A 25,964-nucleotide genomic window follows, 5' to 3' on the forward strand; every position below is an offset into this window, starting at 1 on the left:
GGAACTTCTATTGCAAAGCTTTCATTCACCAGACGGGAAGCAGCTTCCTTCAACGGCATGCAATAAAAATTTTCTAAAGTTTTTGCAGTAATCACAACAGGCGAAGAATCTGATCGCATTGATTCTCCAGCCTTCCGCCGTGGAATGATAACGTTGTTGTTCGATTTAGAATAAGTTGGTTGCAGGTCTCGTGCTGATTTGCGCAGACTATGTCTCATTGTCAGAGCGCCGAAACCTGTGATTAGCACACTGTCAAACAAAGCAAAGCTAATCTTTAATGCCAACATCAAGATAGTTGCGGGCCATTTCAAGGTAACAAGCAACTTCTGCTCGCATATTCTGACGACAACAGATGCCTATCTATGCAATTTCTCATAAAAACGATAAGGTTTTCTGGGAAGCTAGCTATATCTTCATAACTTTTGGTGCTGAAATGCTCAACTATCATAAAAGAGCGTTTGCAGACATCTAACACAATGCTTGTCGCCATCATGCTCATCGCTCCATAAACATTTCATGGAAGCTTATTCGGTCCGAAAGGTTTGTTTTAGGTTCAACAAATCAACAAGCAGGACTCGGTCTGGTCTCGATCATTCTATCTTAAGTTCGCTTTTCCCGATGCTTTTCTCAGCAAACTGATTTGTCCTATCTTTCTTATCTTATCGTGCCCTATGCACCATCGTCTGTATCGCGCTGTCACGTTCTCATTCGGCTCTCACTTTACCTCATGCCTATCTTCCCAAAGTATCTGCCTGCCTGCTGGCTGCCTGCCTTTACTTTTCTGGTCTGCCGAACCATTTTCGCACTTGAGTACGCCCGTACGACTGATAGAGCAGGACACTTCCCAGTTGTCTTTTTTCAGTGTGTCCTATAGTCAATAAGACCTATCAACTTCACCTCTATAATACATATACGCATCCTTATAGTCAAATTATCTCCGACCCCTTCGTCCTTGTAGTCACATGAAGCCCCTATAGTCATCATTGCACCCTTGTAGTCAATCTCCTACCCGTCCTCATGTCCCTCTCGTCGATTTAACAGACAGCACCTTCCATTCGATACGACCTCTCCTCACCCCCACCCCCCCTTTCTCCCCATCTATTCCACCCCATCTTACTATATCAGGCTGACCCACCCCTTGAGGGCCATGACAATGCGGCCTGCGAGTGCGCCGGAGTGGCAGCTGAATCAGACCCACCCCTATCTATTTCGGGGCAGACCACGGGTAGGCTGGTGATATTCGGAGGCCCGAGGTGTGACCCGTCTCGCAGGGCTACACCGGCTCGCGCCTGTTGGGGCCCGTGACCACTGGAACGCTTGCGGCAGTGCCGAGGTCTCCTTACTCAAAGTTAATCTCATCAGTGACTTGAATCAGATCCGGACAGGTCAGTCCTGGTCCGTCACCGGCACTGATCCGGACGGTCCGGACCCGGAGTCCGATCGGACCATACCGTACGGCCCCGGCGGCCGCCCCGGCGGCCGACGATCGGACTGACCGGGCCCGTGACTCACTGCCCGGCCGCGGGAGTCAGCGCCGGGACTCGGAGCCACGCCAGTCCGGCGACTCCGCGCGGGCGCCCGGTGTGCTCGGCCCGGACACTCGAGCCGGGCCGCCGCCCGGCCGCACAGCCTTGATGATGGGTCGGGCCCTTTACTCAAAGTTAAGTTAAAGATCAGTACGAGGACAATCAGGACTTCCGACTGGGCCTTGAAACTACCAGGCTACGGGCGCTACTAAGACAGCTGGTCATAGGAAATTTCAATTATCATAACCGGGGACTACGGCTGTGGCTCATGATCTCACTAGGACCTCTCTAGGACCCCTAGGTAGCATAGGATCCCGGATAATCCCTGCAGGTCCCACCCCATGGACTGAATTTGTACCAGGAAGGGATGTGGTACTGGATACATAGCCAATCTGTACATATCTACCTAATTATTTACCTGTTGCTGTAACAAGAGGGTACAAGAAGATGTTTTTGAGTAAACTTTTATATTCAAATTTATTGGTACCTGAGCTCTCATTTTGTACTGGTTTATATTCTCTGGTACTAGATTCCCCTGCATTTAGTCCCCCAGTTCCCTGCAGCCCTCTCAGCACTCGTTGCCGCTCTCCTCGTCGGTATGCTTCCTCCTCCCTTCCTCCTCCCCTCGGCCCCTCCTCTCCTCTGCCGTCCCTTGACAAGAGATTATCCCTCATCACTGCCCCTGCTTCCAACCAGACCTGCACGCTCTTTGTCCATACCCTCGCTCGTCCTGCACCCATGGGTCTTGCTCTTGAGTTGATGGTCAATGACTTGGCTCGTTCCTTTGGGTTGGGGTTGAGAGATGATTCATGGATTTGTGTAGACTCAAGAAGATGGAAAGAAGATCTCGCTCAAGGTCCAAGAGCCCCCCAAGGCGCAGGGACGACCGTGGTTCGTACAAATCTGGAGACCGTCCAGCTGGAGCAGACGGCGGCACCAAGTTGTACGTCGGAAATCTTTCTTTCGACACGAGGGGAGAAGATCTCATGCAGTACTTCAGTCAGGTAAGCTCCAACCTTGCTCAACTGTCATTCTTCCTAAACGACTTGCTGCAGTTTGGCAAAGTTGACGACACCACCGTGATTATGGACCGCGATGATCCTGGTTCGATGATCCGAAATTTTGAGCCCGCTTTGTTTGTACATCAGAGATGATTTCATGGGAAGGCCAAGTTTTCCGTTTGAGATTGATTGGCGCCTAGCACGAGATTGTTGAAAAGCATGAGAGCCTCCCCTGCGATCGAGCATTTCCTCTGATACGATGTTGTCGAAGGGAGCTTGCGACCGAGAGTTCTGCCGTCTTTCTTCTGTTCTTGCCTCTCTCCTTTCTCGATTTTTCTTTTTGGCCATGTGCGTGGGATGTATCAGAGAGATTGATCTAGAGATTCTGAATGCTTGCCTGTTGTATCCTGGTTCGTTCTTGTCTTGAGCGTTGCTGGATCTGCCTTCAGGAAGGAGTCGTGGCTTTGGCTTTGTCACCTACTCTACGATCGCTGATGCTGAGTATGCTATCTCCAAAACCGACAATGTTGAGTGGATGGGAAGAAACATCCGCGTGAACATGTCAAGGCCACGTGGAGATGGTCCGAGAGGCGGTGGCGGTGGCGGTGGAATGCGCTCAGGCGGCTTCCGTGGTGACGGACGTCGAGGAGGAGGCGATCGGTGAGACTCAAATATTTTGTTTTACAAGACCGCTGATTCTTTTTTACAGTTACGGAGACGGAGGCAGGAGGTAATCTTGTTTTATTCCTTCCTCTGAGGGTTTGCACGGTCTGCGATTGACATATATGGTGTTTTCAGGTATGGCCATGACGATCGCGACAGATACTAAACATTCTCGCGGTCTTAAAGTTTTTGCCAAGAGTGTAGTTTGAGCTTGGAGGTCACAAGGGTGAATCTCCATTTTGTGCCTCGATTCATTTGTTCGAAATTTTTGTTTAATTTCATCATTGCACAACTGAAATTTATATGGGAGTGTTTTGAATTCTCGCTCTACATTCATCTCACTATAATACAAGCACAAGATGTTGTCACGCATCTTTCATCATAAGGCTCTCCAAGTTATGGTCAAGGACTGTCACTCTGGTATGCATTCAGCGTTTGTGATGCATGGAGGAATTCTAAATCTTGTTACCTCGAATGGTTCGCAAGGACCACCTCTGCTTCGACTGACGCAGTACCAAGTCTCCTCCCGTCCGAAGTCTACATGACCATGAGGGCCAATGTCCCTTGAGGAAGCATTATGATACATACCACATTCCGATTGTACGCCTTGTGTTTCCGCCTCAATCCTAGATGCCTAGCCCACTCGAGCATTCTTTTCATCAGCCCAGGTCTATTGATGTTTGAATGAAACTCTCCTTTGAAACTGAAAATCATCAGATGATACTTTCATGGCACCGCACAATATTTGATTCCTTACTCTCCAAGAGTTGACGTATCGTCACTCACTCCTGAAGGGTGGTGCTTGGCTGCTTCAATGTTGGTAGTCGGTAACGACAAAGAACAAGAAGAAAAAACCTTCTTGAGCGTTTGAGAGCCTGATCTCTTTCCTTATTCGTCCTCTTTCAGTCTCTTTGTGTACATCAAATCTCCTCCTTATCTCCATCTCTTGAAGCCTAGCACAATCGTCATTCAATCTGATCAGAAAAGATCGTAGAAGTGGAGGAGTCTTACATTCGCATCACGGCTTCTTGTTCCTCCAGCCAGGCAACTTCGTCTGGCGCGTCCTTTGAGAGATGATTTCGACTGAGTCCCGGCAAACTAGCATCACGTTGAGCGACCCCCTTCAAGGCGCTTGTTTGGGTGAGCGATGTTGGGGGTGTTGGAGAGCACATGGTGTCTGCCAGCGATGCTAAATCATCGCCAATCAGGACCTCAGTCATGTCCGCCAGCGCGATCGGGCCCGGCGAGAACAAAGCTCGACTGAGGTCTTTATCCATTTTCAGATGTCAATGGGGATGACTACACATCAGTTCATCCCAAGGTCTCTTGTCATCTCAATGCGCATGACCGAAGTCCTGCGCGGAGTGGGTGGGCGTTGAAGTTTTCCGAGTTTGAACCCCAGGGGGTCCCTGCAATAAGGTATCAGAGCAACGACAAGCACGTTGTTCGTGAGGAATTTCTGCATCATCTTCAAGAAACGCAAGTACAAGCTGAGAGTTTAGATCACGTTCAGGGACGGTGATATTTTGGCTCCTTCTGCCATCACTCTATCTCTCTCTCAGGCAGCTTGTATGCTATCTCAAGCTCAAGTATTGGTACATGGCGGCCCACGGCAAAATCCGACTCTCCATTTACGCCGGGCTATAACGGGGTGAAATGAAGCTCAGACTCATAGCTTGCCATGTTCTTGATCTCGAATCATCACCAACATCTCAACTAAATCTTCATCCTCCTCACCCTCATCCCTGGCATCCTGAGCCAGCAGTTCTCGTTCACCCCTTGCAGACTTCATTGTCGCAGCCGCACTCAGGCTCAGGGTCAAACATGTTGGCCTTTGCTTCGACTACCCACCCCACCCCTTCTAGCGCTCTCTACCTAAAAACAGTGCAACTCTGTTCACTGCACCGGTCCACGAACTACCCCTACCCCCATCTACCCTCCAAACTTGAAACTAACTAACTCGAACTTCAAGGCCTCAAATCCTCCCTACCCCCCGGAACTTCAGAACCCTCCGATGGGACCCCTACCCCTCATTTTCCTGTTCGTCGGAACTAGGGGTCGTACGGCTTTTTGACAACTCCGAGGGGCTCCCGAGCCCTTCCTGGGGGTGGGGTGGGGGTGGTGACCTCGAGGGAAGTCAAGTGAGTAATAAATTTACTCATCAAAGATTCTGAGGCGAGCTTGCCCAATGAGTCTCCAAAGAAATGTGACCGCAAGCGCTTGAGTTGAAGGAGTCAAGGGGAGCGAAGGAGAGCATGGGAGAGGAGAAGGAAAACATGGGAGAGGAGAAGGAGAGCATGGATCACTCACATGAGAGCATGGATGAGGGGCAGGAGATGATGGATCAGTCGAAGGTGGGCGTGGAGGAGGGGGAGGAGGGGAAGGACAGCAAGGAAGGGGGCAAGAAGAGCATGGAAGAAGGGAAGGAGAGCATGGATCACTCACATGAGATCATGGATCACTCACATGAGAGCATGGATCACTCACATGAGAGCATGGATCACTCACCGGAGGGCAAGGAGGGGAAGGGGAGCATGGAAGAGATCACAGAGGAGGGGAAGGATAGCAAGGAGGAGGGAAAGGGGATGACGCAGGAGGGGAAGGACAGCAAGGATTACGGGGGGGACAGCATGGAGGGCGCACAAGAGGGCAAGGAGGAGGGGAAGGAAATGACGGACAAGGCGAGGGAGAGCGTGAAGCAGGGAAATCAAGTCTTGGAGGAAGGGCAGGAGGGTGAGGAGGACGGACAGATGGGCATGGCGGACAAGCGGGGGAAGAAAGAAAGCACGGAAGCGATAATGGAGGCGGCACATGAGGGTATGAAGAGCACGATGGGGGTGAAGGAGGAGGAGCGCGAGGGCATGGAAGAGGCGAAGACAAGCTTCAAGGTAAAAAACATCTCAGACGGGGATGAATGCCTGGCGGGAGAAGATTTCGCGATCGATATGGATCTACATGAAGGGTTATCAACAACGCAGAACCAGTTCCTGGAGCTGTCCGGGTTGGAGGAGGAGCACGACAGATTCAGCTGCGACGATGAGAGCCATCGCAGCCCTGAGCGAACGTCCGAGGGCGATGCTGACCCCTTGCACCTGAACGAACCCTTGCCAGCCCCGACATCATGGACAGGAGGGCCAGCGCACATGATCTGTTCCCTGTCCCTCTGGACAGCCAAGTGCCGTCGTTGACCATGGCCGAGGAGCAACCGGCTCTTGATCCCAGGGATCTTCCTGACTCGGCGTACCACCAAGGTGATCCTTAGTTCGAGGTTTGAACGAGGACTGATACTCCATTGTTGTGCTAGAGCACCAGAGGTCCCTCGACGTTCTTGAGATCACGCTGTCCGAACATTCTGACGGGGAGCAGGAGGAGCAGGAGCATGAGCCACTGAGCAAGACTGTTGGTAGAATCAAGAGAAGGAAGACAGAAAGCCTTGCAAGCAATCGAATGCCAAGGAGTAACGTAGATAAAGGGGTAGAAGAAGACGCGGGGACGAGCGTGCTGAAACCCTCGAGAACGTACAAGAAAGCTGCTGCTCGTGGTACGAAGGTGAAGAAGACGCATAAAGAGGAGGAGGAGGATGAAAGCGAAGAAGCCACGAGGTTGATGATTGTGAAGGCGGAACTGAACGAGTTGAAAGATCCCTCAAGGGAGCTCGTGTCTCTCGAACTCTCCGAGGTCGAGCTCATGCACATGCTCTACCCTCGCAGTAGCTGTGGGTGGAACATCTCAGGGAGAGAAGAGGAGGCTGGTGACGTGGGTGAAGAAGAGAACAGGAGCGCCAGCGGCAGTCACGCTCAGACTTGCCGTCTCTCCTCACTTGGCCAGGACGACGCTCTGTGTAACAAGCTGTTGGAGACGGCGAAACAGCATGTGGCCGATCTCGATCTCAAAAAGTGCAACATCAGCTACAAGTGATTGTTCTTGTTGATCCTTTCTCGAGCTCATTGTCTGCCCTCAATCTTTACAGGTGGGATGAAAATTGTATATATATGGGAGTGCTTGGGGGGAAGAACAACTCGCAGAAGTACTTGAGCAGCGATCAGGCCTGGTACCATGTGACGTGGGATGATGGAAGCAAAGCTCAGGTCGTCCTCGTCGACTTGACCGGCAGAGCCTCTGAGCCTCTTGCAGGTTCTCTTGGAGACCCACCTGTGCAACGTGGCGCTCAAGGAGCATCATCGCTCGATCCTGAGGTGAGCCTTGTCAGCATGCCTGTGGGGTGACAAAGAGCAGGGACAAGGAGCCCAAGAGTTGGTGCCTCGACCCTCCCTCAGTTGTGCAGCGATTCTTCACGCTGGTGCTGCAAGAGACGTCGGAGAAGTCTCCCGTCCCTCGGGGAAACGCCTTCCAGGCCTACGAGGGTTTCAACTCGCTTGCAAGTGAGAGATGAAGATGTTGAAGGAGGGAATGGGGGGAGCTGACGGTGCGGCAGATGATGCGGCAGGGGAGAGGCTCAAGGGAAGAAAGCAGAAGCAGCTTAACGACAAGGACGCGACTGAGGCTCTGGTGCTTCCGGCAGTCAAGCAGGAAGGTGGACAGGATGGTGACGCGGGGGCGCTAGTACCAGGTACCTTCAGCTGTAGATGTCAACAAGCTCATTCCTCTCAGTCTCTCAACCTCCCGCACCCCCGGCATGTCGATCCGAAGGCATCAGCGGTGGGATGGAGCAAGCTTTGCAAGTGACGGGGAGTTCACCAGATGGCCTGACCGAGGGAGGAGGGGAGAGTGAGTCCTGTGCCCTGCCGTCCCGTTCAAGTGAGCTCAAGGAGAAGCAGGAGGGAGTGGAGAAGACGCCGCGGGAGAGGACGAAGTGATGCTCGGGGAATTCTTAAGCTTAAGCAGCGAGCAGTGGGAGGAGCCCCGAAAGCGAAAGAAGCACTGCGAGATCTGCAGGTCGAAAGAAGCACCGCTGGAGGTTTGCCGATGTGGTAGGAGGAAGAGAGGATACTCGTGCGATGCTCACGCTTCTGCTGCTGTCAGGGCTGACTGTCCATCTCAATTGCTACCTCGGGGATTTCCTGGACAAGGAGGCGAGCATCCGAGCAGTCGCGCAAGTAGGATTCAAGTGCGACCCATGTTGCTACGACATCGAACAGGAAAATCGATCTTGTGCCCTCTGCCCTCAGGTGGATCAAACGCTTGCTCCCTCGCTCCCCTCACCCCGCTATGCTCTCCTCTCCTCTACCCCTCTCCTCTCTTCCCCGCTCTGTCTCTCTTCGTCTCACTCTTGTCAGGGTAAGCTCGGAGCTCTTCGTCCAACTTCGGACGGGCGATGGGCGCACATCACTTGTGCTCGCTTCCTCCCCGAGCTGAAAATCGGGCGCGACGAGATATCTGGGCTGGACCAGGTGACACGAGGAACTGCTCTTCGCGCCTCATCTTCTCCCTCAGCTGGATCGGTCGCGCTGGAGTCACGTCTGCTACCTCTGCGGCACCAAGTCGGGGTGGTGCTTGACATGCCAGGAGGAGACGTGCTTGAACCCCTTCCACGCGGGATGTGCGTTGAGGTCAACCAGGTGCTGCTCTGCCTCCTGCACGGCTCACGGGCTGCAGGTTGACCAAGAGATCTTTGAGCGCCGTCATGCCCTGGGATGCTGCTGGAGGGAAGGTGAGCTGCTCTACATTCCTCTGCTCGCGTGACGGATCTTCGCAAGATCTCGTGTGGAGGTCACCCCCGGAAAAAGTGACAGGGAGCTGGCGCCGGCTGTTCCGTAGCGAGAGAAGAGCTAGTGAAACGAGCTTGATCAACACGTACGCTGCTTGTCTGCCCTCCCTCTCCCTCCCTCTCCCTCCCTCTCTCTCCCTCTCCCCCAGGTCGTATCAGGGGCTTCATTCGCTTCTATCTCAGTCTACACCTGGGTCAGAATCAAGAGCGGCTTCAAGTCATCGCTTCTTGTCGTCATCCCGACTGGCTCGCGTTGGTGATCGGCTGCCCTGAGTCGTCCAGGCCCGCGACCAAGGAGGAGGCGCCAGGGAAGGGCTTGGGAGCATCGACCTCGAAGGACCAGACGTCTCCGGGGTTGGTGCTGCCTGTGTAGGTTTCAACCTTGTCCTCAGGCTTCGTCATGTTGTAAGGGATGAAGAAGTTAAGGTCCGCCAGCTGCCTCATGTCAGCTCGCAGCGAGAGGGTCAGGCAGTTTATACCATCTGCTGGTGATTTACTTCTCGACGCCTCACTCGGTATTTGTGGTAGCCGAAGATCTCCTTGAACATCTGAGAAAACTTCAATCATGTTTCGCAACCCCTCTCCAATCCTCCTGTTGCCAAGGCAAGACAAGCATATCTTCACATTTGTCTTTCACTTTCATGATTGATTTTTCGCCCTCTTCTCCTTTCTGTGCCTGCCCTGAGTTACCTGTAGTGCTTGTCTCTTTCCTCGACCTCCAGCACGTTTAACTCTCCCTCCCATTCCAAAGGCTACTCTTTCCTTCCCTTGCACTCCTTCGTGTGTCCCCAACCACCCTCCTGTCCCCTCCCTCCCCTCGTTCCCTACAACTGTACCCTCTCCCCACCATCCCCTTCATCCCTCATACTCTACCTCACGACCACCCTCCCCACCTCCGCAGCTCCCTTCCACTTCCGCCGCAACCAACACAACCACCACCACAACCTCCTCCTCCTCCTCATTTCTATTTTTCTATTTCATCACCATCACCATCATCACCATCATCATCATCATCACCATCATCATCACCACCACCACCATCATCATCATCATCATCATCATCATCATCATCATCACCACCACCACCACCACCACCACCACCACCACCACCACCATCATCATCATCATCATCATACTGCTGCTGCTGCTACTTCTACAACTGCTCTCCTCATCCTCCTCAGCCATGTGCCATTCGCCAAAAGTAACACCGGAAGTTGAAATCCCACCCTTCCATCCAAATGAAGTACCCCTACCCCCAATTTCAATAATAATATACACATATACCCTCATTTTGTATAACAAAAATACCCGTCATCACATCACCCCTACCCACCAATCAAGGTCCCTACCCTTCATGAACGACGATCATAACCTATTTCCGCTAGTCTTCACATTCACCCCTAGTTGTTTCTGTGTACCCCTACCTTCCCCCTAACCTTAATGGAAATATACCGGTACTTTAACTACTACCCCCTCCCCCTGTATCCCCAAGACTCCTTGATTTCCGACCTGAGCTGCGGGGTTTAGATTGGATTAGTTATGAACCAAACCAATATTTTGGGGTAGGGTCCATTCGAGGTGATCAGGGGGGGTACATGTATCAAAACGAGGAGTCATGGAGGCATCGTCAGCGCTGATACAGAGGTGAAGCGAGGAGGAGGAGGAGGAGGAGGACCAGGAAGGAGGAGGAGGACCAGGAAGGAGGAGGAGGAGGACCAGGAAGGAGGAGGAGGACCAGGAAGGAGGAGGAGGACCAGGAAGGAGGAGGAGGAGGAGGACCAGGAAGGAGTGAATGGGGAAGGAGGAGAAAGCTGAAGACAGGTGGAACGCAAGAGGAGAGGGGTGGTCTGCTTGCCTTGAGGTCTGGTATCAGAGTGAGGAGAAGGGAGCAGACAAGCATAAGACACCAGTTGAAGGCAAGAGAACCAGACGATTGGCGTGTGCAAGGAGATGACGTTGAGATTGTATTTGCTGTTGAGGATCTCAGTTGATATCCTCGTGAAACGAGAAACCCTGCCAAGTCATAGTGATGCTTGCCATGCCTGGCAGGAGTCGCCCTCGTCATGGTAAGTTCACAGCCGCCTTGCTCGGAGCATCCATCTGTCTCAATGCAATCCTTGCATTGTACTGCATTAACTTGCGCTTCATGGAGCCCCTAGCGTACGATCGCGGACAAGAGCTTGCTATGTTACAAAGGAAAGACCAGCAGCTGCTGGCCCAGCGAGCGGCGCTAGAGAAGACAACCAAGAGCCTGATAGAACAGAAGAATCAGCTGCTGCAACACTACAAGGAGACCGAGCACGTGGGCAAGAAACTACAAGCGTACAAGGATAAACTGAAGAAAGACGCGGAGGAAGTGAAGAACGCCGAGGAGGCGGCAGAGATTTTGATGCAGCGACTGGCAAAGGCGCAGGGTGACACAGTTGCAGCGCAGTCAAAGCTGAAGGCGGAGAAGCAGAAGCTTGAGTCGGCAAAGAAGGAGCTGGGGAAGGTGGAGGAGCAGGAGAAGCAGCTCAAGCGATCGCAGAAGACGGACAGGCTTGTGCGAGCTCTTGAGTCAGACGGCAACAACCTGAGCTCCGAGGAGAGAGCTGAGCTTTGTCATGATTGTACATGTGTAAGATATTGCTAATGATAAATGGCGCGTGAGATCACGCGGGGACTGACGGAAGGAACTGTTGCCGCTGCTGAGTATCCTCGCTGTGCTATCGCATGGAATTCTTCAGCTTATCTCCCCATGTCTTCATCTCCTCCATCGCACTGCTCCACGTCTGGTATGCAGTCACAGGCTCTCACTCCCCTTCCACCCCCTCACCCTCTCGTCTTCCTCCTTGGGATGCAGCAAACGGCTGCGCAGCAGCTTGTTCTCCTCCTCCATCTTCTCCCATCTCGACCTGCTCTCCTCTCAGTCTCCCGCGTTGTCATGGGCTCAAAGGCACAAACGTGAGTCCTGAAGGGCTAGAGCGCGGACTTCCCGTCCCTCCCTCCTCCCATCTGCTGCCTGCCGTGGCTCTGCTGTACGTGAGCTCCTCTCGCTGCCTCCCGGGCTTAGAGGAAGCAGATGCAACAGTAGCATGCTTCATTCCCGACGCGTCTGCCGGCACCTTCCCACCCCCTCCCGCACTCTCCGCTCGTTCCTCCGCAGGCAGCAGAGGAGGAAGAGGATCTCGGAGCTTCATGTTGAAGAGGCGGAAAACTTCCTCGGTCCATTTGCGAGCTGTAAAGTTGGCATCCAGCACCTCGTTGAAGTCACTGTCAGTGTCCTTGCAGTCCTCTCCCCCTCTCATTTCCTCCTCTGCTCTTTTGTTGCCAACCCCCCCCCTCCCTCCGAGCATCTCCTGCTGTTGGTCTTTCAGCTTCATGTTGGCTCTTACAGGGAAGGACGAGGCTTCAGTCGAGCTCTCAGTGCCGAGCCAGGGAGACAGGAGGGACAACTTGTCGTCATTTCCCTCCCGCAGCATCGCAGCCGCACGGCGAGCACACGCAACTTCTCGTTTCCTCCTCGCGAGAGTCTCCAGTGACTTGGAGATGACGGAGGAGAAGACACGAGAGGAGGAGGAGGAGGAGTCGCGCTTCATCGGTCTGCAGCCCATGATTCAGTGTCGCTCCTCTGCCAGCGTCTCTACCTTCTCGAGAACGACTGCTGAGGTCCCTTGCTGTCTCCGGATGACCGACAGGCCGCCGGCTCCTCCTCGTGGTCGAACGCTCGGAGGTGATCCCCGCTGCTGCGATTCATGCTGTGCAGGACCTGAGAGAGAAGGGGACGATGAGCGTGGCGAGGCCGTTGGGTCAACAAGTGCTGAGGGGGAGACGGGATGGAGGAAAGAGGAGAGAGTAGAACGGCGGGAGGGGAGAGGAGGAGAGGGAAGGGGGAATAGGGAGAGGAAACAGAGAGCAGAGAAGAAGGCAGAGGAAGAGAGGGAAGTTGGAGGAGAGAGGAGAGAGCACGGAATGGAAATGCTTGTTGACATGCCTGTGCGACGGATGAAAGGTCTGCACGCCCGAGGAGAAAGGCATGAGCACGTCGGGCAAGCTGCAAGGCGACCTGCTTGCGATGGAGCAGCACATGCTCCGGGACTTCTCGTTCGTCTTCCTCTTCTCCATTCATCTTGTCACCATCTGACGACAATCCTTTCACAACGTGTCAAAACCTCCCGCGTGCATGTGGGAGGCAACAAGACCAGGTCGACGCACGCCTGCCTCATCATCTTCACCCACGTCCTCTTCGTCCTCCTCTTCTTCATCATCGACCTCGCCCTCCTCCTCCGCTTTCAACTGGGTCCTTGTCTGCTCACCCGCCCTTGTGCTGGCAACGTCACCCTCCCCTTTCATCTCGTCATGCTGTCTCCGCATGTCTGCATGCACTAGAGCGGCGTCGGCAGCGCAGCGGGTCAGATCGTCGAGGAGCGAGCGAAGGCGGGAGAGGCGCGAAGACTCCTAGGTGACAAGGTGAAGGGCAGAAGATCCCTCCTCTCTAGCTCCTCGCTCCTCCTCTCCCCATCCTCCTCTTGCTCCTCCCCTTCCCACCTTCCCTCTCTTACCTCCATCAAATGTATCTGCCTTCGTTTCCTGTCCTCCTCTTCCTTCCCCTCTTGTTTTCCTCGCCTCAACGCACTGACGACCTGTTGACCATTGAGAAGGACGCGACAGAGAGAGAGGGAGAGGGGAGGACAGAGCAGGGAGTAGTGGGACTGACAGCCTCGTTGACAGCACGAGAAAGTTCTCTTGCAAATTGTTTCTCCAGCCTCGATCGCATCTCCATCTCAGAGATCTGTTGAGATATGGGTTAGAATTGGCGGAAAAGGTAAGGGACGTTAAAGTAAGGCAGGAGAGGAGGGGAGAGGAGAGGAGGCGGAGAAGAGGAGAGGAGGGCGGAAGAGAGGAGAGGAGAGGAGATTACAGGAGAGCAGGATCTTACTTGACATTCTTCCTCTGTTGCTTGCAATCTCTCCAACAAGCTCGCCTGGACTTCCTTCAGCTTGTCCAGATCGGTGGAGAGAGCGTCGTTTTGATTCTGAGGAGCAGGAAAAGCAGGAGGAGCCGAGGATCGTCAGGGACGGGTCGAGCTCTCCATTTCCTCCTACCGCCAGTCTTGCGATATGATCTCGTTGCTCGTCGACGATGCTTCTCACCCAACTCTCTCGCTCCTTGAAGCCGCTCACAGATATCACCTGGTGCTCGCGCACGCAGGTCTTTACCCTCCTCATCTGCCAAGCTCCGGTGAAACGCAGTTGGCACTTCCTCCTCGTCTCTCTCCTCCCTCCTCCTTCCCTCCTCCCTTCCTCCCTCCCCCTGCCATCTGTTCTCCCTCCTCCTTCCCTCCTCCCTTCCTCCCTCCCCCTGCCATCTGTTCTCCCTCCTTCCCTCCTCCCTTCCTCCCTCCCCCTGCCATCTGTTCTCCCTCCTCCTTCCCTCCTCCCTTCCTCCCTCCCCCTGCCATCTGTTCTCCCTCCTCCTCCCTCTCGTCACCTCCTCAGCGTGTATCAGCTTGATCACAAACTTCTCGAAGAGCAGCGACGTTGCTCGCCCCTTGTGCGCCTCCTCGTTCATGGCGAGCAGCCTTTCAGCTTTCTGCTGGATTCGTCACCTGCACGAGGAGCGAAGAGAAGCAGAGGACAGGACATGTGACGAGGCGGGGGGTGAGAGGAGGAGTCGGGGAGTGAGGAAGGAACTGGGGAAACTGGACTCGAACAGGCAGAGCAAGTTGGGAGGGAGGAGAGGGAAGGGAGAGGAGGAGGAGGAGGAGGAGGAGGAGAGGGAGGAGGGAGGAGGCGGGTTACTTCAGCGGCGATTCGAGTCTCTCTTTCCTTGATCGCAGCAGCTTTCTGAGACATCTCAAGCTCCTTTACGTATTCCTCAAGCTGAAGTTGATCAGCCAACTCGATCAGTTCCCTCCCTTGGTCTCCTCGCCCTCTTCATTATCTCCTCTCACTCTCTTCGCCATCCAGCCGCCTGCTCAACACGTCCTCTTGTTCTCTTCGCCCCTTCACCTCAGCTCCACACCAACTCACAAGCCACCTCGACCATTCATCTCGATCCTTTCTTCCACTCCACCACTTCCTACTTCCCCTCCTTCTCTTTGCCTCCTCCTGCATTCACCTTCGACTTTTCTTTCTGCTCCTGCCTCGCGCCCTCTCGCTTGTCCTCGTCGGATTTGTGTCTCTTCAACTCCTCCGAAAGTCTCTCGATCAGTTGTAAGTTCGTCTCGTGACGAGACTGAAGCGCCTGGGGATGTTCGAAGGTGACAAGACGGAAAGGAGAGGGAGAGAAGGAAGCTAAGGCGAGGAGAAGATGTTTACAGAGGAGGAGGAGGAGGAGGAGGAGGAGGAGGAGGAGGAGGAGGAGGACCTGACACGCTTCTGTCAGCTGGAAGACTTTGTCCTCGTGTTCGTCAAAGGAAAGGATTCGTTTCACGTGACTTGTTTGGTTCGTGTTGTCGTGGAGCAGAGCTGCGAGGCTGGTCCGCAGCATCGCCTTGGAGCTTGCCTCCTGCACATCGTCAGCTGCAGGAGGGAGCAAGGGAATCTCACTTCTTCCTCCCGCGCGCCTTCATCCCATCCCGCAGCTACTGACGAGTAGGACGCGCACACATGGACTCGCATCTTCACGTGAGCAAGAGACGAGCTGAAAACTTCCAGCGGCAGCCACTCACGCACGTGCTGCTCCCGTCCGAGCGCCATCTGCTCCTAGTCTCAGACTTCCTCTGACACGCGAGGCCTCACCGTGGCGGAGGCGACGGCAATCTCTCGTCCTGCTCCATTCAGCCCACGTAGTGAGACCAAGATCGTGACATCTTGACCATCCAGTGGAATGCGCAGGCGCAAATGCTCGTCCGGCTGCATGAGGGTAAGACCGAGCTCCTCCTCCCTTGCCACGCTCAGTTCCTTGTCCTCTCTCTGCTCCTCTTCCAAGATCTCCATTCCTCTCTTCATTCCCTCGTTTACTAGTTCAAGGCTTCGCCTCCTTACCCTACTCTTTCCCTCAAGTCCGTCTCATGTCCTCGCTCGCACCTCTCCCTCGCTCAACTCTCCTCACCTCCTCGCCGTCTGTGGGGTTGATGTCGGGCTGACTAGCTCGCAGCTCGAAGTGCTCCAGCCAGGCATACTGCTCGGAGACCCGAGGGGAGGAGCAGGAACCAGCCTCATCAATGTCAAAGAGGAGGACAGGAGGGCCAGTGGATCTCTGGGGAGGAAGAAGCAGGCGAGTAGGAGGCAAGTCGGAAGTGTCCAACTCCAGTCCTGCAGCAGCCGCATGGTCGACAGGAACGTCACATCCTTGCATCAAGACAGACAGAGAGAGAAAGGGATAGAAGAGCTCCTGCTCCATCAAACTATCAAGCTCATCGATGCGAAGCTCGTCAATCTTCACTGCCCAGCACCTGCAAAGGAATGTCATCACCAACACATCATCATCATCATCATCACCACCACCACCACCACCACCATCACCATCACCACCATCACCACCATCACCGCATCATCATCAACTACAACACAGCATCATCTGCATCATCATCTTCAGCAAATACGTGCTCTGTTCTTGCTTCATCGCACAGCTGAACGACCACGAGCTCCCATTCTCCTCTGTTTGACGTCTATGCGAGTCTTGGTCCAACCGCTCCGTTGGTGCATCCTCATCGCTTCCTTGAGGCAAGGAAGAGGAAGACGATTCCTCCCCTCCTGTCTCCCCCCCCTCCACACGCGTCACTCTCTAGCAACCTCACGGCAGGTCGCCATACCTCGCGACAGCGTTCACGACTCTGGCAAGCTGACGATCCCGCAGCTTCCTGGTCCCCGTCTTGGGCTTCAACGCTTGTCTTGATGTTCTCGGAGCCGGCGAAGACATGAACAGAGTGGTCATTGTTGATCAGGAGGAGGGGATCCTGCCGGAGAGTCAGAGTGAGGAATCTTCTGTGCCAGCAGAGCACTGACCTGTGTCACGCCAGGATGATTGCCTTCCGGCTCGAAAGCGAGGCAGAGCTGGGCCACTCGCGGGCTCATCCCATCCACCTTACGCGTCCTCCTCGTGATGTGCGACGTTTGAGCTGACAAGGGCAAAGGAAACGAGGGGTTGACAATCGGAGATACAGGAGGCATGTTTGAGTCTATCCTCCCATCAAAAGATTTCGACAAGATGTTAGTTTTCTCTTTGAGCAGTTCTCGCACGCAATCGTCCTGGTTGTTCAAGTCTCCTGCCAGGTTGATCTTGCTTCGGTTTATCCGTCTGTGCGTGTTCTGAAGGTTTAATGCTTTATCCGCGTAAATCTTGAAAGGCCTTGCAAGCGTTTCAATCTCGTTGAAATCGTTTTCTCTTGCAAAACTGCTGCTTTGTGTTCTTTTCTCTCCAGTTACATTCTTGGAGAGATGGTGTATCTCGCTCTCTGCGGACAGAAACTCACTGAGCTAAAGTAAGTCTTTCGATCCTCCACACTCACCTGACCCGCTGCCGCGCGGGGACTCCATGAAAGATGAGGAGTGGCCGACACGCGAGGAGGAGTGATCAAGAGTTCTTGCATGAAGTGAGAGAGGAGAGGAAGAGGAGGAGAACGAGTCCATGATGGCACGACCTTCCCTCCCCTCGCCAATCAAAGCCATTCCTGTAGTGGCTCAATCAACACACCCCACCCCACCCCCTCTGTTTCCACTACCCTGTTTCCATAATTGTAGTCATACTACCCCCTTGTACCCCTGCTGTCCCTCCCTAGCACCCACCCCTCCGACATGCGTTGGGGCTTATCTTGACTGCCCGTTTCAGAGTAACTAAACTCCGCTGAGCTAATCCACTCAGTCTCAAGTATCGTAACGGTTTCGTAACGCTACTCCCAGAGAATGGCGGGAAAATCATCGGAGGAAGGGGAGGACAGGGAAAGTTCGAGTCAGAATGGGGAAGGACAGAAGGAAATGCGGAAAGAGAAGGAGAGAAGCAGAGTAAACAAGCGCTGAGAAAAATGGTGGTGGAATTGAACATTATAGATTAATAAGAATGCCTATGCTTGACTGACAATAGTCTTGGAACAGCATCATGATCAGGCATAATCTGTATCTGTAGCATTCTGTCAGATTGTACTCTTGGTCCAAACTTGTAGCTCTAGCCTATGGTGACTGCTGAACATTTGAACAACCCTGTGCAGATGAATGGGCACCTACTCCCTGTCTAACGAGATGGTACGAGATGAAATGAAGGATGCATCCTTGTACTACCAGCTGGTTGTGCGCATCTTCAAGGGCAGGAGATTCCCCCAGCACATCGAAGAGGGTGGGAGATTTATCGCGTTTGAAGGACGTTTCAACGGTGAGACATTGACGACCGACCCCAAGCCTCTTTCTCAGGTCTTGTTTTGAACCATTTGGTATCACAAAACTGAACATGCCCTTTGACATGTGACAGAGCCCGGTATTCAACACGGAGCTGGTATGGGAATTCGGAGAAAGAAAGCATCGAGACTTGAAACAGGCAGACAACTCCACTCTCAAACTTCGGTGCGTCCTGGCAGGAGATGTAGGGACCACTGGAGCAAAATTGATCGGATTCGTCCTTTTGGACCTGCGGACAGCAGCATGCGCAGTGCAGAGTAAAAAGACAGTCTGCTCAGGAAATCACTGTGTGCAAGAAGGATCATGGCTCCCTCTGAGAGGATCTCGTCAACCGCTGCCAGAAGTGAAGATATATTACAAGATCGACTGCAAAATGCTCGGGGATTCACAATCGTTTGATCCTGCAGAGGAGATAAGATTTCCTACAGAGCTTGAGGCTCTTGACATGCTAGTCACCCGAGATACCAACAAGAGCACGACACATGCAGATGATCGTGAGCTAGAAACAAAACTCACAGTGGAATGCGATAAACGAGAAAATGAGTCTACTATGCCTCATCGGGAATGGGCAGTCAACTCTGGTCTATTCAGGCACTTGACACTATCCCAAGGCGTTGAGTGCAGGAATTATATCTTGTCTTTAAGTTTTGATTCACTCAAACTCAATTCTGATCCAGAGACGCGATTTTGTACTGCAAAATCCGCTTTGATTGTTGGTTTTGCAGGGCGCTTTGAGTTGGTTAACATTCCTGTTTCACCCGATGACGCTCACGAACTCTGCACATTGCGTTTTGATGAACAAAGTCTTGTCCAGTGCATATCATCTCCTCCTTCCTTACTTGAGGGATTCATGAGAGAACATTCAATACACCTTTGGCTTCTGGAAGGAAACAGCGTGATTGCGAGTGGATTCTGTAAAGTGAATACTGCATCACAACAAGCGTTTACCGGAGGTCAGTTGCAAATCAAGTTGTACAGCACGAAATTACAGTCAGATGTCAATGCCATTGAAATGGCCGCAGTAGACTTTCGGTGGAAACTGGAAGAGACGTCGATGGCTAGTCAGCATCCCACAGACGTTCGGAGAAAATGCCATGTCTACATGACCATGTTATCATTGAACGTCGTTGGTGATCCGACTGGAACACCAGCTGAGGAGGCTAAATTTCAGGTCCACTGCAGTCATCAGGGCAATAATCTTTTATCTTCGGACCGCTTCTCCTTGACACACGCCAGTGAAAATGCCATGGCACAAAGTTTTGTTATTGATGCACCGAGTGAGGCCTTTGACCCAAGCGAATATTCATTCTCCCTTGACATTCTTAAAAAGTCTTCTCCCAGCAAGGTTTGAACAAACGAGATAATCTGCTTTTGTTCTGAATTCACTCGGGTCAGCGCATTCATGGCACATTCGACAATCCAAACGGATCATCCAAGAGATGTAGCTTCTTGATTTCTCCTTGTCGTTGTTTCACTTTCTATCTGGTAGGTGATGAGTGCATTGGACATTTGCTACGACATGCAGTGATCTTTCAGGACGTTTCCAACACTTACAGGTACCTTCACCAATGTTGAAGGTTGTGTATCATGTAAATGACAGGCTTGAATTGATCATAATGTTCAATTATAACTTCGAAAGAGCCACCTGGGCAGACAAAAAGAGAAGTATTCTGCAGGTAACCATTTCATTTCTGACATAGTCGTGAGTCATGACGCGTCATTCGTCGTCCAGGCACTGGAATATCACGATGACAGTCGAGGAATAAGAAAGTTCTCGTTGGTGATTGACTTGAAGGAGGTGCGCAACTTGAGCAACGCTCAGCAAACTGTATACATCCGCTACTCTCTCCCAAATGTTGGCTTCAAGCCTCCGATTCTTACCAATCCTCCCATCGATATTGTGAGACATTCGAAAGCGGTGCTTAAAAATGGATTCTCCAAATTCGATTTCGAACTTGACATCGAAGGAGTTGCTGAATCGCTTTCAGATTCCGTGAAGGTGGCATAATCTCATGATTCTTGTTACTCTCTGACCAAATGTTCGAAGATTGAATTGTGGAGTAGAAACTCTTTCGCGAATGACAAACTACTGGCGTTGGGGGACCTGAACCTATGGTTTTTGTTTAGACCAGACGATGTCAGCCAATGGCACGGAAGGTCTGAATGGATCGGAGAAGTCCGATTGCTTCAAGTGAATGAACAAAGTGCAAAGGAGGTAAGCAGTGCGGGTTAGAGAGATACATCGCTAAAGCTCACATGTCGACACATAGGTTTTGAGCAAAGGAATAGGAGCGGTGCAAGTAAAGTGTTCAGGCACAGTAGCGTTTGTGGTTACCGTCAAGCTTGAATTCTTCGACTTGGGCCCCCTTGAGCACACCAGCGGCTTTGAGCCGTCGGATGCTCCTCTTGCATTACCTCATGATACGTTCTTGCACGCTGACACCGGAGAGGTGAATTCCCGGCTGTTGTCGTTTTTGAGTAACTCTCATGCCAGCGTGCGGAGTTTGCACAAGGACATATCAGTACAAGCGAGACGGTAAGGCCGTACTGAACAGGCGAAGTTGACGTCATACTAGGTTGACACACAAACCGCACTGGAAGACAAATCCAGAAAACCTTGGTCTAGGCAAGGAGAAGAAGCAAGGGAAGAATTGATGGAACATCACTCAGTAAGTTTGGAAGCACAAGCATCGGCCACGAGACATGAAAATGGAAGAGCTGATGCAGAGAACAATGACTCCAAGCGCTCCCGATCGACTGAAACAAACACTCGTGTTTGTATTGTTGACGAGGCGAAGGAGAGACTTATCAATCCATTGGAATTGGAAGCGTTCAAGAGAGAAAAGATTGCAATCCTTGAATCCGAGTTTCGCAAACATGAAAGTCTCAGGCAAAATGCAATTAAAAAGAAGCTCGAAGAGTTAGCAGGGCTTGAGAGAACGCTCAAGAAAGGCTTGATAGAGCTTGAGGCAAGAGAGCGACGTCTAGCCCTTGCTGAGGAAGAGGCAGAGATGCGACAACGGAGTGCTAACAGTTTGCTGGAGCAACGCAGGACTGGTAACCTCCTTCTCTTTCGTAAATCGTATTGAGGGTCTTGTTCGAAGAACTCCAGGAGGCCAGACGGAGGATGCGTGAAGAAGTGGCTCATGACATGAACATGGCTGAGGCTAAGCGGAAGGATCTGTCTGAACAGCTTCAGGTACGAACAGTAGCGCTTCTTGATCGTTGTTGGCTGATGCTCATGCCAGTCGTTGCAAGTGCGACTCAAGGAGTCTGAAGACCGGAACACTCGTTTAGACGTAGAGCTGCAGAAGCTGAAGAATGTGAGAAGCTTGGTGCTCACCTCCTGAACATTGATTTGGTTGTAAGGCTCAACGAAACACCTCCGAAGCACAATTAATGATTGAAGTCGCTTCCCTCAAAGCCAAGAATGAGGTTGCATGCGAGTGGCATTGGAGGTTTCGATGTGATGAAATCTTCTAGGAATTGTCCGACAAGTTGATTCAAGCAGAACAACGACATGTTGCATGCAAAGAGCAGTTGGCGAAGTCATTGAAGGTTTTGAGTCGGTAAGGGAAGTAGATCAGTATCCAACGACCTCAACTTTCAACCAGAAAACGAGACGAAGAACACGAGAAAGAGCTTGAAAGCATGAAACTTCTCCTTCATGCTCGCGAGGTGACTGTCGCTTGTTGAATTCAAGAAGCATGATGGAGTATCATTCAAGGAGTCTCAAGAAATCCGAGCAGAGAGACAAACGCTGGATGATCTTAGACGGCAGATCGAGGTCATACGCTGCATCATTTGCTTCTCCTGAGTCTTTCTCAAGGCACTCAAGTCAGACTCTGACGCCTTTCCTGTTGGCTCATGGAAGCCTCGCGAGCTTTCTTCGACATGTCATGCTCCAATCAGCGACGGCTCTGCGTTGGACTTTCGTTCCAAGCCCATCGCAAGTATGGCAAGACCCTTGCTCTTATGCATGTTGACCACCTAGCAGTTGGATCAATCCCGGAGGAGGAGGAGGAATCTGCGCTCGATGCTGGGGCTGCTGCTCAACGCGATGATTTCAGAGACGCTACAAGAGGGGATAAGGGCCATGAACTGTCGCCGCGAGGGCAAGGGAACGACCAGACTGCGAGGGCGACTGCGTTGAGTGAGGATCTTAGCCGGCTTATGGATGAACGGGATGCTCTCCTGAGAACAGGAATGTACACAGACGAAGACGAGGTGATTCAAGAGATCGGGAGGTGCGTTGAACGAGTGCTTGTTGTCAAGTCTCCATCTCACGAAGGTTGGCAGGCATATCCAACAAATCCAGGAGGAGTTGGAGGATCTCTGACGGGCGGACAAGCTGGATGACTGATCAAGTAGAACTTGTAGCTGTATCAAACATGTCTCATGTCTCATGTGGAACTAATAGCTGGTAACTTGTAAGTGGTCATGAGTTGGCGATCTGATCGCACGGCCCTCATACGGCCCTTGAGTCTCAGTGAGTTTCGCTGGAGATGCTGCAGCCCTGAGTCAGGCCCTGAGTCTCCCATCAGCCGGCTGGTCAAGTTGAGTCAAGTTGAGTTGAGTTGAGTTGAGTTGAGTTGAGTTGAGTTGAGTTGAGTTGAGTTGAGTTGAGTTGAGTTGAGTTGAGTTGAGTTGAGTTGAGTCAGACGCAACTTGGCAACTTCACTGATCAGCGATCAGTCAAGATTGAGTTAAAATCAGTATGAGGACAATCAGGAGAGTGAGGAGGCCCGACCAAAGTCGAAATTCGGGTATTGGCACCAGTATTGCAGCAAGTATTCAGGGCAAGTATTGGCCACAAGTATGTGTTTATTGACTGAACAATGGAAATGCAAACCGGAGCAAACAAGGAGGAAAAGGAGAAAACCTACAAACAAGTTTATTGACTGAAAAAGAAGGGCAAACCGAAGCAAACAAGTGATTGGTATGAGGGGATGAGGGCCAACGGCCGTTGAATTCCAGCAGCTGCTCCTGCTCCTGCTCTGCTCCTGCTCCCGTTCCTGCTGCTCCCGCTCCCGCTCCCGTTCCTGCTTCTGCTGACGATTTCTGTTTCTCTTTTGTCTTCGCTCAGACCTCCCTCCTTCCTTGTCTCCCTCCCTCCTTGTCTCCCTCCCTCCTTGTCTCCCTCCCTCCTTGTCTCCCTCCCTCCTTGTCTCGCGCGTTCCTCCCTGTCTTGTTTCAGCTCTCGGAGTGATGAACAGTCCTAGCACGTTGTGACGGTGACGCTCGCAGGTTTCTAAATGTCCAAGAAGAAGCAAGACAACCCCAAGGACAAGCAGACGCTTCTCCCTCCTCCTGCGGTAGCCGCCACGGAGCCTGTCAAGAGAGACCATGCCGCACTCGCTGCCACTCGCCTCCTCATGCGACTCTCTCAAGCTGACGACGTTGACTTGACCCTGGTCGACAGCCAGGGACTCAAAGTGTCGGCACATCGATGCGTTTTCAATGGTTTGAAACTTCTCCTCCTCGCTTCCCTTCCATTCCTCGTCCATTCCTCGTTCTCGTCTCAATTCACCCCGAAGTGATTCTCCTCCTTACCTGACACTTTCTTCAGCTCTTTGCCCTGGATTTCCACGCCTGCTCGCTGCCGGAGCTCCTTCGCAGGAGATTCTGCTCGCTCCTCTTCATCCCTCGCTCTCTCTCGCACGCGCGCAAGATGTCGCCGTGCTCGTTGAGTTTGTCTACACGGGGAGGGTGAGGGAGGTGGAGGAGGAGCGAGTTGCGCACCTTCTCTTCCTTGCCAGCCTGTTGGAAACAGTCGGGGGACTGGTGCCTTGCTTGAGAGCCAGGGTTTCGTCCTCCGTCGCTCCTCTCCTCTTCCGTCTCTGCGTCGATCCCTCTTGGAACGGGTCTGATGACCCGCAGCCGTCTCGTCCTGCCCTACGAGACTGTCTAGCGCTTGCGAGCAACGTGATGCTGCAGGAGTTTGAGAAGATGGCGGAGGAGGAGAAGAGCCTGAAGGAGCTCGACGAGAAGCTCCTCACGTGGCTCCTCCACCAGGACACGCTCAAAGTCAACAAGGAGGACACAGCCTTGCTTGCGGTCTTGCGATGGGCAGAAGTCTCTCCGCAGGAGCGCGCAGGGGCCTTGACGCTGAGGAGAGCCCTGCTCCCCATCCGCTTCCCGCAGGTCTCGGAGGAATCGATCGGCCGCGCGTTCTGGAAGCTCTCGACGCTGGTGGGGGCTCGAAACATTGACAGTGAGCTCGAGGCGGTGATGGCGGCGGCGCATCAGAAAAGGAGAGGAGGAGAAGCCCCATCGCTGTCGAGCAAGGAGAACGTCTCGCAGGGGAAGGGGCAGGCAGGTGGCAAGGGAGGGAAGGGGAAGGAGCAGGTGAAGAAAGAGAACGTCAAGCTGCACGTGAAGCGGAAGGGAGGAAGTAGTGAAAATCTCGTGGTGCTCGTGGGAGGCTGCCGTGAGCCCAAGTTCAACTCTGCGATCCCTCCAGTCTCTGACCTCTTCCTCCTCCTCCGCCTTGCTGTCACAGAGTCCTCCCTTGCCTCCCCCTCCGCTCTGGCTTCCCCCTCTCTGTGGTTCTCTGGCCCTCCTCTCTTAGTGAGCCGCAAGTTCACAGGATGTGCAGCAGCTGGAGGGCGAGTTTGGGTGGCAGGAGGGCAGACGAGCGTCGTCGAGGGAGGGAGGAGGAGGATTGAGCGACTGCGGTCGGTGGAAAGTTTCGCATGCGGGGAGGAGGATGGGACGTCGCCGCTGGTGTCTCGATGGAGGAGCGAGCCAGACATGCTGCAGGCTCGCTCGGGCCTCGCGCTCGCTGCCCTCAACGGGTTTGTATACGCCATCGGAGGGAATGACGGCACCGAGAGGTTGAGCAGCGGCGAGCGACTGGACGGAAGAGGAGGAGGAGGAGGAGGAGGAGGAGGAGGAGGAGGAGGAGGAGGAGGTCGGTGGATGGCGATCAAAAGCATGCATGAGGCGAGGAGCAACTTTGCGCTGGTGGCGGTTAAGGAGAAACTCTTCGCCATCGGAGGGTTTGACGGCAAGAAGCGGCTGAGCAGCGTCGAGGTCTACGACGTGAAGCTCAACGCCTGGCGACAGTGCGCGAGCATGACGTGGCCCAGGGAGGGGCTGGCGGCTGTCGGGGTTGTGAGAGGAGGAGAGGAGGGCGGGGGGGCGGAGATCCTGGCGATCGGAGGGTTTGACGGGAGCCGGGTGTTGAGGAGCGTGGAGAGATATGTGGTGGAGGAGGACCGATGGGAGAAGGCGGTGGATCTCAAGATGCCGCGGGCGTTCCTGGGAGCCTTCGGGAGGGGAGGACGAGTCTTCGCGTGTGGAGGTCAAGACGACCAAGGAAACTTTCACGACACAGTTGAAATGCTGACCCGCGATGAAAACTCCTCCTCCTCCTCCTCCTGGTCTCTCGTCCCTTCTCTGCTCCTCCCCGAGCCCTGCTGCAGCTTCGCAACCGGCTGCATCTGAACAGCCGCGAGGAGCAGAAGGAAGTTAACAAGCAAACGAGAGCGGAGGGAGGGAGAAGAAGAGGAAGAGAGATTGCTTGAGATGAGATGAGTTCTATGTGAAGTAACAACTTTACTGATCGATTTCCTTCTATGAGGCATGTCAGAAAACGAACGAGAAAGTACCAGTGAGAGAAAATGAGAGACTGAGGTTAGGAGGAGGAGGGGGGAAGGGGACCTGGAGGGTCTTGGACAAATCTTTGAAGGAATCTGTCTCTGTCACGGTGTTTCTCAGACGCTCCAAACTCTTGGTCATGCTCTCCGATGGCTGGAAACATTCTTAGCTCTCCTCCTCCTCCTCCTCC

General features: G+C 53.1%; 7 protein-coding genes across 7 annotated transcripts; 5 read left to right on the top strand and 2 right to left on the bottom strand.

Annotated features, from left to right (window-relative positions):
• Positions 1–2,348: 2,348 nt before the first annotated feature.
• On the top strand, positions 2,349–3,896 carry GUITHDRAFT_151713 (hypothetical protein). The gene is made up of 5 exons (XM_005835786.1): positions 2,349–2,530; positions 2,582–2,630; positions 2,977–3,187; positions 3,237–3,257; positions 3,326–3,896. The coding sequence occupies exons 1-5, from the start codon at positions 2,360–2,362 to the stop codon at positions 3,354–3,356; spliced, it is 483 nt and encodes a 160-aa protein (XP_005835843.1). The 5' UTR covers positions 2,349–2,359; the 3' UTR covers positions 3,357–3,896.
• Positions 3,897–5,445: 1,549 nt separating this feature from the next.
• GUITHDRAFT_105488 (hypothetical protein) lies at positions 5,446–8,880 on the top strand (the record flags this gene model as incomplete). Its single annotated transcript, XM_005835787.1, has 13 exons — positions 5,446–6,191; positions 6,302–6,441; positions 6,495–7,104; positions 7,161–7,278; positions 7,325–7,386; positions 7,427–7,572; positions 7,626–7,736; positions 8,043–8,108; positions 8,174–8,319; positions 8,428–8,541; positions 8,585–8,709; positions 8,747–8,801; positions 8,848–8,880. The coding sequence occupies 13 exons, from the start codon at positions 5,446–5,448 to the stop codon at positions 8,878–8,880; spliced, it is 2,472 nt and encodes an 823-aa protein (XP_005835844.1).
• Positions 8,881–9,092: 212 nt separating this feature from the next.
• On the bottom strand, positions 9,093–9,406 carry GUITHDRAFT_105489 (hypothetical protein; the record flags this gene model as incomplete). Its single annotated transcript, XM_005835788.1, has 2 exons — positions 9,093–9,293; positions 9,338–9,406. The coding sequence occupies 2 exons, from the start codon at positions 9,404–9,406 to the stop codon at positions 9,093–9,095; spliced, it is 270 nt and encodes an 89-aa protein (XP_005835845.1).
• A 1,481-nt stretch (positions 9,407–10,887) lies between these two features.
• On the top strand, positions 10,888–11,490 carry GUITHDRAFT_105490 (hypothetical protein; the record flags this gene model as incomplete). Its single annotated transcript, XM_005835789.1, has 1 exon — positions 10,888–11,490. One exon carries the CDS (start codon positions 10,888–10,890, stop codon positions 11,488–11,490), a length of 603 nt encoding a protein of 200 aa, XP_005835846.1.
• Positions 11,491–12,992: 1,502 nt separating this feature from the next.
• Positions 12,993–16,954, bottom strand: GUITHDRAFT_136517 (hypothetical protein; the record flags this gene model as incomplete). Its single annotated transcript, XM_005835790.1, has 14 exons — positions 12,993–13,295; positions 13,400–13,480; positions 13,555–13,629; positions 13,777–13,872; positions 13,991–14,065; positions 14,328–14,429; positions 14,639–14,719; positions 14,958–15,083; positions 15,207–15,347; positions 15,389–15,538; positions 15,581–15,694; positions 15,894–16,236; positions 16,631–16,740; positions 16,790–16,954. 14 exons carry the CDS (start codon positions 16,952–16,954, stop codon positions 12,993–12,995), a joined length of 1,962 nt encoding a protein of 653 aa, XP_005835847.1.
• Positions 16,955–19,788: 2,834 nt separating this feature from the next.
• Positions 19,789–22,511, top strand: GUITHDRAFT_105492 (hypothetical protein; the record flags this gene model as incomplete). The annotated part of the gene is made up of 15 exons (XM_005835791.1): positions 19,789–19,848; positions 19,905–20,171; positions 20,220–20,387; positions 20,443–20,622; positions 20,667–20,708; positions 20,749–21,229; positions 21,277–21,371; positions 21,421–21,495; positions 21,542–21,607; positions 21,656–21,741; positions 21,787–21,850; positions 21,900–21,959; positions 22,002–22,125; positions 22,170–22,419; positions 22,472–22,511. The coding sequence occupies 15 exons, from the start codon at positions 19,789–19,791 to the stop codon at positions 22,509–22,511; spliced, it is 2,058 nt and encodes a 685-aa protein (XP_005835848.1).
• A 2,272-nt stretch (positions 22,512–24,783) lies between these two features.
• On the top strand, positions 24,784–25,786 carry GUITHDRAFT_85975 (hypothetical protein). The gene has a single exon (XM_005835792.1). The coding sequence runs from the start codon at positions 24,926–24,928 to the stop codon at positions 25,619–25,621; it is 696 nt and encodes a 231-aa protein (XP_005835849.1). The 5' UTR covers positions 24,784–24,925; the 3' UTR covers positions 25,622–25,786.
• The last annotated feature ends 178 nt before the right edge of the window (positions 25,787–25,964 follow it).

Source organism: Guillardia theta, assembly GCF_000315625.1.
Source record: "Guillardia theta CCMP2712 unplaced genomic scaffold GUITHscaffold_20, whole genome shotgun sequence".
In the NCBI taxonomy this organism is placed as follows: Eukaryota; class Cryptophyceae; order Pyrenomonadales; family Geminigeraceae; genus Guillardia; species Guillardia theta.